The sequence below is a fragment of the Callospermophilus lateralis genome, chromosome 8, assembly GCF_048772815.1.
Source record: "Callospermophilus lateralis isolate mCalLat2 chromosome 8, mCalLat2.hap1, whole genome shotgun sequence".
In the NCBI taxonomy this organism is placed as follows: domain Eukaryota; kingdom Metazoa; phylum Chordata; class Mammalia; order Rodentia; family Sciuridae; genus Callospermophilus; species Callospermophilus lateralis.
The window spans coordinates 57,925,229-57,938,030 of NC_135312.1; the positions used below are offsets into that span (position 1 = coordinate 57,925,229).

The window sequence follows — 12,802 nt, forward strand, 5'->3', positions numbered from 1 at the left end:
CCTCCTTGAGGATTAGTCTGGTATTTTTCTCATGGCTGGGCTTTGGGAAGAAGACCACAGAGACAAAGTACCGCTTTGTGCCTGTTATCACCCGGGTATCCACACGACCTGCCACTGCTGATGCCCTTGGCTACCTGGCTGAGGAGGAGTTTGCCGGTTTTCACCTCTGGGAAGTGACTGCTCACCCTCCTTACTGCCTCCTTGGTTCGTTTGACATGGTTCATGTGTGGACATGCTTTTTAAATTTGTAGTTCTTAAAAGAAGTAGTATGTCAGGTACACCGTGCAGCATTTTGCCTTAATAATTCTTACAGAAAATGCCTTTTATTTTTTCCTGTTCTTTAACTAGCCAGATGACTGATACGGAATAAGCACTAACAGGACAAGTTAACCACTCATTTCATGGATTTTCTGGAATCTACCTTTGAAACAGAAAGAAATGTACCTCTCACAGATATTAGCTAAGCTTTCTGTAAAATTATTCCAATGAATTAGAAATACGGTAATATGATATGCTTACTTTACACCTAAAATTGCTATTGACATTTTTCATTATGTTACCCAAAATTCTTTCTACAAAAAATACACATGATGAATTTCTCTCAGAATGTGAAGTCAGGATGCAGTCTATTTGCTTGAAATAACACAGCCAATAAACCCCACAAAACTCATTGTACATCCCTTTTCCTGGATTGCTCTGAAGTTTACAAGTAAATCAAATGTTCAGGAATGGAACTCCTTGATATTGGGCTTTGAAGAACTAGCCTCCTTCTCCCTAAAAGGTTTCTCATTTTTCTGACTCTAAAAAAAATCAAATTATTTTGTTTTCTATATAGTTTTATTGTAAGCTATCTCAGCTCCTGTTTTGGAAATAGCTTAGTGATACATTGTAAGTATTAAAATATAAAACATTCTTAAAATGCTATAATACTGAACTTACACATATTTTATCTTTAGAGAAAAATACATCAACAATTCACAACCATGAAATTAAAAAGAGAACCAGAATCATCCTTCCCTCCCCAAACAATCACTGGTTGGAAAGTATTTGTGCTGTGGCTACGGCACATCTTTCCATGACTACTGAGAGAGACTTGACCCTGACTTGTAATTTACACCTGATCCTGATAACTCTACAAATCATTATTTAATTTGAAAAATATATCATGTCCCCTTAATTCACAAAATAATTACAAGAATATTTATACATTTTCACATTTACATACTTTGACATTTTCATTCAAAAATGCTAAAATTTTTAAAGAATGCATACTTAGTTCAAATAAAAAATGAAAAAAATAATTAAACCTATAAGTCGTTAGACTTACGTTTTTCCATTCCACTCCACAATTTTTGTAAAGTTAAGGTAATTGTCTTCTCCAGTTAGGAAAACGTAATCTCCATCATTAGTTCCATTTTTCTGAAAATAAATGAATGTGATAATTTAAAATAACTATGGTGGTTAACTTTATGTCACTTAGTCTAGGATAGGCTGTTCAGTTGTTTGGTTAAACACAAGTCTAGACGTGCTATTGTGACAGCATTTCATGGATGGAATAAATACCTACAATCAGTTAACTAACTAAAAGACATCACCCTCAAGAACGTGAGTGGGTGAGGCAGATGCCTATAATCCCAACCGCTCAGGAGGCTGAGGCAGGAGGATTGCAAATTCAAAGCCAGCCTCAGGATTTAGTGAGGCCCTAAGCAACTCAGCAAGATCCTGTTTCAAAATGAAAAACTTTTTAAAAAGCACTGGGGATGTGGCTCAGTGGTTAATTTAACCCTGGGTTAAATTCCTAGTATCAAAAAAAAAAAAAAAAAAAAAAAAAGTGAGTTGGTGGACCTCATTCAATCAGTTCAAAGGCTTGAGAACAAAATCTGAAGCATCCTGGAGAAGGAATTTTTTCAGAAGACTGTGACATAGATAAGAGTATCTATCTTATACTGAACTTGAAAATAACTACATATTTAAAGATCAGCAAACTACCTGCGATCCTGGAGCCTACCTACCCCTAATCTAACACTTCCTTCCTGAGGTTAATTTTGTCTATTACCAACTTGCCAACTATTTATGTTATTCAAGAATTTTTTCTTCCAAAAAAAAAAAAAAAAAAAAACACTTTCTTGTCAGGCATGGTGGCAGATGCCTATAATTCCAGCTACTCAGGAAGCTGAAACAGGGAGGGTTGAGGCCAGTCTTTGCAACTTAGCAAGACCCTATCTCAAAATAGAATTTAAAAAGGGCTGGGGATGTAGCTCAGGGGTAGAGCACTTTCCTAGCATGTGCAAGCCCTGAATTCAATCCCCAGCTTTAGGGTAAAAAAGAAAAACAAAACAAAACAAAAAAAACCACATGCACATACACTTTCTTATTTTTCTTACAGTATAAGACACATCTAGAATGACAGACAATTTTGGAATTCTAGAAGAAAATTTAAGTTAAGAAGAAATCTTGTTGCCCTCACCATAAGCTGAACAAAGAAGGTTTGAAAAAAACTCAACGTACCTCATAAAATAGGCCAAAATATGGGGAGATGTCAGATCTGAAGGCATGGATAAGGGACAAGATCTCATCTTTGTAGCCCCAGAGCAATTCGTCAACCGTGTGAGTCACGAAGAGCTTCTGCTGATAGGCTTTCAACATGGCTTCGATGAGCGTCCTGAGGAAGCGGACCTGGGCCCATTCTATGACCGTCTGGGTGACAAAGGCAACTTAAGATCAGAGTGTGCTCCTCTCCAAAACACCTCCACCCTACTCCCTTCTACTATCCCTCAGCAAGAGGAGCTGGAAACTTCTATGTTGAGGTTAAAGAGCTGAAAATCAGTCTGTGAGCTCCTCTCTGGTTGCATGTGGAATAATAAGGCTCTTCAGTTGTTGTTCTTTCTCATATTATATTTTGTAAATGTGAGCTTAGCATCCTCATTTGCAGGCTGTTATCCCAACATCACAGAAGGGGAAAGTTCTTGTGAATACGTGGCATTTTTGACCACACGGTGGCGCTAAGGTTCCTTCTGAGCGGAGCTGAAAGTTGTACCCTCATTATAAATGGCACACAACTAGGTCTCAGAGTAAGGCAGGATCTGGGATCCATATTCCCTCAGGTTCTAGGTCCAACAAGTGTCTAACTGAATATGTATGGGGAAGTCACCTAGGAGGTACAGTGAGAACCTCAGAAGAGGTTGGTGTACTTGAATCAGAAAGTTTCCTAGTCCCAGAGGCTCGGGAGGCTGAGGCAGGAGGATTGCAAGTTCAAAGCCAGCCACAGCAACTTAGCGAGGCCCTAAAGCAATTTAGCAAGACTCTGTCTCAAAAATTTAAAAAATATAAAAAGGGATGGGGATGTGGCTCAGTGGTTAAGTACCTCTGGGTTCAATCCCTGGTCCCCCACAACCTTCAAAAACAAGTTTCCTGGGTTTCAGTATAGTATAGGTAGAATATAGGTGCCATTATAAAGTGGAATTGCCATTATCAATAGGTTCTAATCAATGGCCCATTCTTTGCAATTTGAAAAAGGGAGAAAAAAGTCATTCTGCATATTTTGAGAATCTGAAATACCAGATAGAAATCTGAACTAAGAAGTGGTATGCGAATTCTATTGTTAGAATAACAAAAAAGTGGGGGAGGGGGCAAATAAGTATGTTTTAAATTACTAGCTACCAAAGAAATTCTTATTTATTTCACAAGTGCTAATGCTGAACACACAGAAAGAAACTTTGAAAACAAATCCTAAAATTTGTATTTTTATTATCATTTGAAAAGACCTTGTTAATAGACCTCAGGGGAAAAAGTCTAAGATGGCTTTAAAGAAGAGAAGGAAGATACGTTTTCTATATTTTATATATATATTTTAAACATAGTAGTTCCTAAATAGGTTTCTAAATAGTGGTTCCTAAAACCAAAACCATATACTAGCCTTATCTCTTTCCTTTCTTCTAAAATTCACAATGACATAAAAATGCCTGCTTACCAGTACAGGAATATTCAGTGTTCTAATTAAGTCAACTTTAGGGTCTCCAACAGATTGGTTCCGTTCAAAAACGTATGCCTTGTTGCTAACGGCAGATATTGTTGTTCCGTTATCTCCAAATTGAACATTTGCCTTGTTTCTGATTTCCCTAAAAGAAAAAAAAAAATATTTGAAAATAGATACCACTTTCATAAACAAGACTTTTCCTTTTTTTTCAGTATCAAAGTTATACTTTCAATGTAACTCTTTCTAAAGGATAAATTATTTAGAGAGGCTGTATATAGAAACCCTTAAAACCTTGGGATTGAAGCTAAAATGTGGGATTGATTGAAGAAAATGAGGCTTCAGATAGTTTTCTCCAAAAAGGTTGTTTTCATTCTTTCCCCCCATGATTGGGAAAGGACAGCAGTCAAGGGCCATCTTGACCAGGGAACTGAAGTAACCAAGAAACTCTCTTTCCTTGGATATGGTTTGATCCTGAAATATTATCAACATTTTTACTTCAGTTTATAGCTTCACTTTGAATTTCAATTTATTTATTAATGCCTTCTTATTTCTATCCTGAATGCAGTTGAAAATTCATTGAAGAAATTGTGGTTTACTGGGTGTGGTGGTGCATGCCTGTAAGACCAGCTACTTAGGGGGCTGAGTGAGACAGAATTGAAACTTTGAGGCCAGCCTCAGCAACTTAACAAGATTCTATCTCAAAATAAAAATTTTGAAAAGGGCTGTGGATATAGCTAAGTGATAGAGCACTTGCCTGTCATATGCAAGGGCCTCCCCTGGGTTCAAACCCCACTACTGAGGAAAAAAACAATGAGGCCCAAGGCTTGGTAAGTTAAAACAGTTTATTCTTGTTTGTGATGCAGTTCAGTTTGGTTCAAGTTAGTTCCCCAAACGAGGTATTAGGAAATCTCTTAGAAAGTGTTTGGTAGAGCACAGTAGGATAACTATGGTTGACTCTAATAACTGAATAGTACAAAATATCTAATAGAAAGAATTTCAATGTTCCTAACATATATAATAAATGAGATGATAAGTTAGTTGTCATGATTAGATCAGTCCACATCCCACATACAATACATATAACGAAATGTCCCACTGTTCAGCATCAATATATATAATTACTAAGTCAATCAAACATATGTCTACATACATGAATATATAAAGAACTCAAAAAATGCCGAGAAAACAAATAAACCAATTAATAAATAGGCAAATGAATTAAATAGACATTTCTCAAAGAAGAAATACAAATGGCCCAACAAATATATGAAAGAATGTTCTACATCATTATCAATTAGGGAACTGAAAATCAAAACAACATTGAGATTTCCTGTCAGTCCAGTCGGAATGGCAGTCATCAAGAATACAAACAAGAATAAGTTCTGGAGAGGATATGGAGAAAAAGTAATACTTTTACATTGTTGATGGTTTTGTAAATTAGTACAAACACTATGAAAATTAGTATGAAGATTCCCCAAAAGACTAGACAGGGAACCACCATATGACTCAGCTATGTCACTCCTTGGTATTTATCCTAAGGAATTAAAGTCAGTATACTATAGTGATACATGCATACCCATGTTTATAGCAGCACAGTTCACAATAGCCAAACTATGGAACCAGTCTAGGTGTCCATCAACTGATGAACGGATAAAGAAAATGTGGTATATATACATAATGAGTTTTATTTGGCCATAAAGGAGATTAAAATTATGTCATTTGCAGGAAAATGGATGGAACTTGAGACTATTGTTAAGTGGAATAAGCTAAACTCAGTAATGTTATATGTTTTCTCTCCTATATGGAAGCTAGAGAGGAAAAAGGAAAAGAAAGATATTCAGGGGTAGGTGTCTTTTGAAAATCAAATGGAGATCAGTAGAGCAGAGGAAGGGCCCAGAGGGGAGGGAAAGAGGAAATACTGGGGAATGAATGCTATTGGCCAAATTATATTGTTACATTGTGTTCATGTATAAGTATGTAACAATGAATTCCCACCACTATGTACAACTATAATGAACCAATAAAAATATGGAAAAATAAATGAATAAAATTAAGGGTTAGACTAGAAATAACAAAACAAAGTGATTTGTTAGAAGATGGAGGAGGAGAGGGAATTTCAAAACTAAACCCCTGCTCAGCCACATCTGGTGCTGACAGAGAGGACACATTTCTCCACATTCAACTGGCATCCCCAGAGCTTCTCTGTAGCAAGTATGAGGACCAAACCTTCTGCAAGAGTAGCTGTTTACAATATGTGCTTAGCTCTGCACATTAACTGAGCTCGATGCTAAGGAACTAGATGTAGAAAAAGTGACGCGAGAGTGAACACGAGTTTGCAGGCAAAGAAAGCCAGGCTGAGGAGCCAAGAGGAAGAACTCAGAATAGGTCCAGGGGTCAACTCTGCCAAGTTAGAAAACTAATGTCAAAAGTCAATGATCTGGCCCTAGGTCATGAACTTAGAAGCCTGGATAACCCCAAACCTAGAGCCTGCTTTCTTTATGTTTATTTATATTTACTGACTAGAGATAGCTTTTTAAATGTTTTCTTTTTTGCTTACCCTGGAAGATCAAGGTTTTCCAAATCTAAAAAAAAAAAAAGTAATTCCCTGAAGGTTGACTTCGTCAGGTCACTTACAGTTAACTACGTGACTTCTCTCACAGTCTGGAGTCCTCCACCAGTCATCGTAAGGCATGACTGACACTTGGCCTTTACAGAGCGCTCTAACTGAAAGAAGACAGTAAGACATGACCTCTGATTCCACAGAGGCCAAGCAACCACAGAGAGAGACAGCCAGGGCTTTCCTCTCAAAACAACATGCTAGGGGCTGGGGTGGTGGCTCAGAGCGCTCGCCTGGCATGCGTGAGGCATTGGGTTCGATCCTCAGCACCACATGAAAATGAAATAAAGGTATTATGTCCATCTGTAACTAAAAAAGAAATATTTAAAAAATATATATGTTAGTCTGAGGAAACTAAAATGTTTTCCTCCCAAGCACTCTGGTCACTCTGGCAACAATGAGATGAACACAGCACACAAAGAAGGGTTTTTAGTAATAACATCAACAAATCTAGTGACCCAAATCCCCCATGAGTAATCACCAACAGTCAACTAAAATCAAAGAGGCCATTGGTAAACAGCGGGTCGAGAGCAAGAAGTGATCACTTACTGCCCTATGGTATCAGAGAACAGGAAAAGACACTTTTAAAAGTAGACCAAAGAAGCATCTAGAAATACAAACAAGAGTTTAAGACAAAAACAAAATTAGTCAAGAAACCATATTTAAAAGTGCCTGATAGTTCCTCTTAATTAAGAGATGCTAATGAAACTCAGACCACAGTTAACATTTGTTAATCTCAAAGATGGTTCTAGTCATTAAGAAATGACCTGGGCCTGTGCTCTAGACCTGTAATTCAAAGCAACTCAGAAGATTGAGGCAGGAAAATCAAAAGTTTGAGGTCAGGCTGGGCAACTTGGTGAGACCCTGTCTCAAAAAACAACAACAAAAAAGGGCTGGGTGTAGTTCAGGGCTGTCTGCAATACTGTCATTCAACCCTTTCTTTGGGTCCTTTTGGTTCCTTTATTCACTTAATCCTCCGTTGAGAATCACTGTAGGGAGTGACTGAGCACAAGAGAGAAGCTTAAGTTGAGATCTGACTGCTAGGTTTAGCATTCAACCCTAGCATTCAACCCATACTTGTTCTGGGACTAAGAAGTTGCTCATTGCTTCTGTGCTCAGTTTCCTCATCTGCAAAATGGAGGTAATAACATGTCTATCTTGTAGGGTTGTTATGAGAATTGAATCCATAGAAATCGACGATCCAGTGAGGACACACCTGGCACATACTAAGTGCCTAGAAGCACTAGTTACGAATACCATGTGCAAGGCTTGTGCTTAGCTCTTGAGAGGCAGGATGAGTCCTGGTTCTTGTTTGTTTTCAGAGAACCCACAGCAGGACAGGGAGACTGCCACTGAAACACTGCCTTCCTTGTGGTAGGTGCTCTGCTGGAAGACCACAGGAGCTAGGAGGACCATGGGGAGGGCGGCAGCGGGAAAGCAAATCCTGAGAACATCATCATGCACCTGTGGGTTGGTCCTGGATAGTACAGAATGCCCCTAGGTAGGATGGTGGAGGATGCCTTCCAGACAGAGGCGGACGGACAGCCGGACAGACAGCACAGAATGACAGCACAGGACCCACTTCCTGAGTGCATAGGGGAAAGCTGTGGTCAGGGCAGAGGATGACATGACTGAGATGATGTGAAAGAGCAGCATCAAGTAAGAGCAAGGCTGCACGGAAAAATCACGTCTCAAAGGCAAGCACTAAGGTGTGGGGGATCTTTTTCTATTTTGCTTACTTTTGAGTTTAAGGATTTAAAAAAAATACATTATTTCATTCAAAACCACTTCTGTTCCTTTTTTTTGGGTGGGGGGCTACTAATCTAAAAGACTATCATAGAAGAGCAAGTCAGGCTTAGAAGAAGGGTAGGCACTCTTCTTGGAAACAACCGTGGGATTTTAATTTTTTTATCATTTCTTTGATATTAAAAAATTATATGCTTAGCTGAGAGATAAGAATCCAAGAAATAGAAGCACACAATTTAAAAATTTGAACAAAGTTTCTACCTTTGCTAAATGGAAAGGAAGACAGTTTGATCCTTAAAAAGTTCCATGTGAAAAAAAAAGGCTGAATTATAAGAAAATAGACTTGAATATCAAACCTTTGATGGGAGTAGGACTTCTTTCTTTGTAACTGACACATATAATTGTGCATATTTATGAGGCACAGTGTAGTCCAATACACTATAAAATGTGTGACAATCAGATCAGGGCAACTGGCATATCGATGGCCCAACTTAGGAAGCAGTGCTCCTTCCTTTGTTCTGGGAGCATTCCAAATTCTCCTACTAGCTATTTGGAAGTAATTAATTGTTGTCTTACCGTGTGCTATTAGAATATTAGAAGTTCCTCCTCCTATTCCTTGAACTCACTGTCCTCCATCTCTTCAACCCCCCACCCCAGGCTCTGGTAACCTCTATTCTGCTCTCTGCTTCTAGGGGAGCAAGGTTTTTACATCCCTCCTACCGAGGTTTTTAGATCCCGCATACGCATAAGATCGTGCAGTCTTTGCCTTTCTGCGCTTGACTTATTTCACTTAACCTAACGGCCTTCAGTTATATTGCCACAAATGATAGGAGCTCCTCCTTTTCTAAGTCTCAATACTATTCTCTTCTGATACAAGAACTGGATCTGTATGTTCAAAAAGGAAGGAATCATTAGAAGAAGGTGTAGTAGTAATATATTCACTATTAAATATTATCATGATCAACATTTATTTTATAAAAATCAAGATACAACATGGACCCTTCTTTGTGTGCAACCAGAGAAGTGAAAAATTGTGCCCCATGTGTGTACAATGAATGGAAGAGCATTCTGCTGTCCTGTATAACTGATTAGAACAAATAAATAAATTAAAAAAAAAAAAAAAGATATAACATGGGGGCGCGGCCCGGGACGCGGGGGCAGGCACTAGCTACCCCGGGGGTGGGCGCTGCGGTTGAGAGGCTCTGAGGCTGCGGCTGAGGACCTTGAACGCTGTGTGGTGCCACCGTGCAGCGCGGGGTCTCTGGGGTGTCCGCAGAAACCCAGCCTCCGGGACCTGCCTGCCCTGCGACTATGGCGTCCTGGAGCAGCACGTCAACGCCCAGATCATGCAGCTGCGCCACAGCAAGCACCACGCTGCCAACGTGAACAACCTGAACGTGGCGGAGGAGAAAAGTACCGGGAGGCACTGGCCAAGGGAGAAGTTACCGCTCAGGTGGCCCTTCAATCTGCACTGAAGTTCAGTGGCGAAGGTCATGTCAATCACACCATTTTCTGGACAAATCTGAGTCCTAATGGTGGTGGAGAACCCAAAGGAGAGTTGCTGGAAGCCATCAAATGTGACTTGGGTTCTTTCCACAAGTTTAAAGAGAAGCTGACAGGTGTCTCTCTGGGTGTGTGTGTGTGGGGGGGGGTCAGGTTGGGGTTGGCTCTGTTTCAATAAGGAGCAGGGACGCCTGCAGATCGCTGCCTGTTCTAATTAGGATCCTTTGCAAAGAACAGCAGGTTTTATTCCACTGCAGGGGATGGATGTCTGGGAGCATGCTTATTACCTTCAGCATGAAAACATCAGCTCTGGGGCTGGGGCTGGGGCTCAGCGGTAGTGCACTTGCCTGGCATGTGTGAGTCACTGGTGTTCGATTCTCAGCACTACATATAAATAAATAAAATAAAGGTCTATCAACAACTTAAAAAATATTTTTTAAAAAAGTCAGACCTGATTATATCTGAAAGCTATTTGGAATGTAATCAATTGGGAGAATGTAACTGAAAGATACATGGCATGCAAAAATTAAAACATTATCATTATATTGAGTATGTTAAGCTCCTTATGGCTATTTTTGTAGTAGAATACTGCAATATACTAATAAGCCACTTGACTATAGCATTTATTGATGATGATATATGATGACATGATGATTCATTGATATACATATTCGATAACAATAATTTAGTGTTATAATTTCCTTTTTAAAAAATTTTTTATTAGGCAATTGTTTGAGAATCATTACTGCTCTGTGTGATTTAGTCTTAATTGAACATTTTCCTCAGAGAGCTAAACTTGCTAGTAGTTATAATTGTCAACATAAAACAATGAAGAATATTCCATCCCTATATTTTGGGGCTTATGGAGAAGCCCTTGTAACTCCATTCTATTGCACTTAGAGAAAATGTAACCTTTTGCCCCAGTTCTCACAGTAAAATAGGAAATGGAGTATTTCTTTTTGTATTGAAAATTGTTCTTTTCTTACATAATGCTCTATCTAATGGTACTTGTGATGGCTATCACCCAATGGTCTCTATGGTCCCATGTATAAATAGTTAATACCACCTTGTCATTTAAAAAACAAAAAACTTATTGCTGATTGAAAACTGCTTTATTATGAGGAGATAATTATGCATCTGGATTTACAAAGACTGATGTAAAATTTTGTTCTCAAACATTGAAGTATGTATTTATGAAAGTGCTGTAGGTGGGCACATCAGGGACTGGCTGGCACTGTCGACAGTGGGGACACTGAGGATCTCGGGTGAGGCCATGGACATTCTAGGGTACTCCCCTTCTCTCCCTCCTATTGAAGGGTCTCTCCCTCTCCTGAGAGCTGCGCCTGGCCAGATGCCACCTTCCCTAGTCGAGGCAAATGGATTTCTGCCTGGTGTCAACACTGGCCTCCCTCAGGTGCATTTCTTTCAAATATATGTTTTATATTTCTGTTTTCTTCTAAAGAATTTGTAGCCACCACAAAAGCTTTCTATCATTTTTCAATGGAGGGAAAAACTACCCATATCAGTGACACAGCATTTCAGCATACATTCCAGGTAGTTTTTGCACAGGAATGCCCTATACATGCTGTTCCCATGTGGCAGGGATTCTGCTTGTATCTGGCTTAGCAATGTCACGAATCTTCATCTTTCATCATCTCCCTAATTATCTTTAATGGCTATATGACATTTTATCATTTGAGCATTTCCTCATTTATTTCATAGTTTTATTACTGAATATTTCATTTGCTTCTGTTATTTATTATCAGTTATGCTCTTGTGAGCAACCCTATGCATGTAGGTTTTTACCGCCTGTTGGAATATTTTCTTTATTTTTATTTTTATTTTATTTTTTCAGTTGTAGGTGAACACAATACCTTTATTTTATTTATTTATATATGGTGCTGAGGATCTAACCCAGGGCCTCACATGTGATAGGCGATCACTGTATCACTGAGCCACAACCCCAGCCCAGGATATTTTCTTTATATGTAGGTTTTTTCTTAACCTAGTTAATAATGTTTTCCCAAGGTCATTCATTTTAAACATTTTTCCCCCAACTTAATTTTTCTATTTCTTTTCATGGAAAAATGGATAACACAGCAGTTTCAATACTGAAGACTAAAGTTTAAAAAAAAAAAAAACACCTTAAATACAAGGTACTTTTCCTTTAGAATTCAGTTAGGAAAGTATTTAGTTTTCTGAGTGTCAGCAGTGTTGGCTGTTGATAACTCTGTGTGTGTGTGTGTGTGTGTGTGTGTGTGTGTGCATGGATTGAAATGCTCTGGAGACTTATAGCTGTCCTTTATATCACAGGGACGTGACTCTCACAGAGTGCAAATGGGAGGCACATGGTTACCGGTGGCCTCTGTTTAATAGACCTTCTAGGAACGTGGGACTTTTTGAGAGATAGGCTTTGGAATACACATCATCTGCTAGATCAGGGTTTATTTTGAGCTAACAAAGATTTGCAGAGTCTACTGACACATAAAGCTTTGACTCCTAAGCTTCCAGATTTCAAAACAATTCAATGTTGAAATTTCTATGGGGCTCTATTTTTGCTTTGGCTTTCCTATCGATAAGAATGAGGGAAGCACACTCCCTCACTGTTTGTGTCTCCTCCATGATGGATCATAGTTAAGTGACCAAGAGGATTTATATACTCACGACTTTAATCAGCCAGCAGAAAACGATGCTAAAACTGTCTAGCTCTCTTTTCCATAATAGAAAAGAAAAACAAGTAAAATTTTCATTTTTTAAAAAAAGAACGAATATTGTTCATGCAAGGATTTTTGTGACCAGTTCAACAGTGCCTGCTGTAGTCATGATTGTGCTGGAGGGAAAGAAGCAAGCAATACAAATATTTTCTTTGTATTTGTTGCTTGAAACGTTGTGCAGTAATTAAACTTTGATGTTAAGAAATTGCTATATCACATCCCTCAATTTCATGGCCTTAAAATGAA

At 38.7% G+C, this 12,802-nt stretch overlaps 1 protein-coding gene and 1 pseudogene across 1 annotated transcript in view; one reads left to right on the top strand and one right to left on the bottom strand.

Moving 5' to 3' along the window:
* Scarb2 (scavenger receptor class B member 2) overlaps positions 1-12,802 on the bottom strand; it is a 60,642-nt gene that overhangs the window by 21,749 nt on the left and 26,091 nt on the right. The window contains exons 3-5 of the mRNA XM_076864488.2: positions 3,971-4,118; positions 2,509-2,697; positions 1,328-1,419 (exon numbers count right to left, since the gene is read on the bottom strand). Of these exons, the coding sequence (XP_076720603.1) occupies positions 1,328-1,419; positions 2,509-2,697; positions 3,971-4,118 (429 nt within the window). The remainder of the gene's footprint in view (positions 1-1,327; positions 1,420-2,508; positions 2,698-3,970; positions 4,119-12,802) is intronic.
* Positions 9,671-10,372, top strand: LOC143406382 (superoxide dismutase [Mn], mitochondrial pseudogene; annotated as a pseudogene).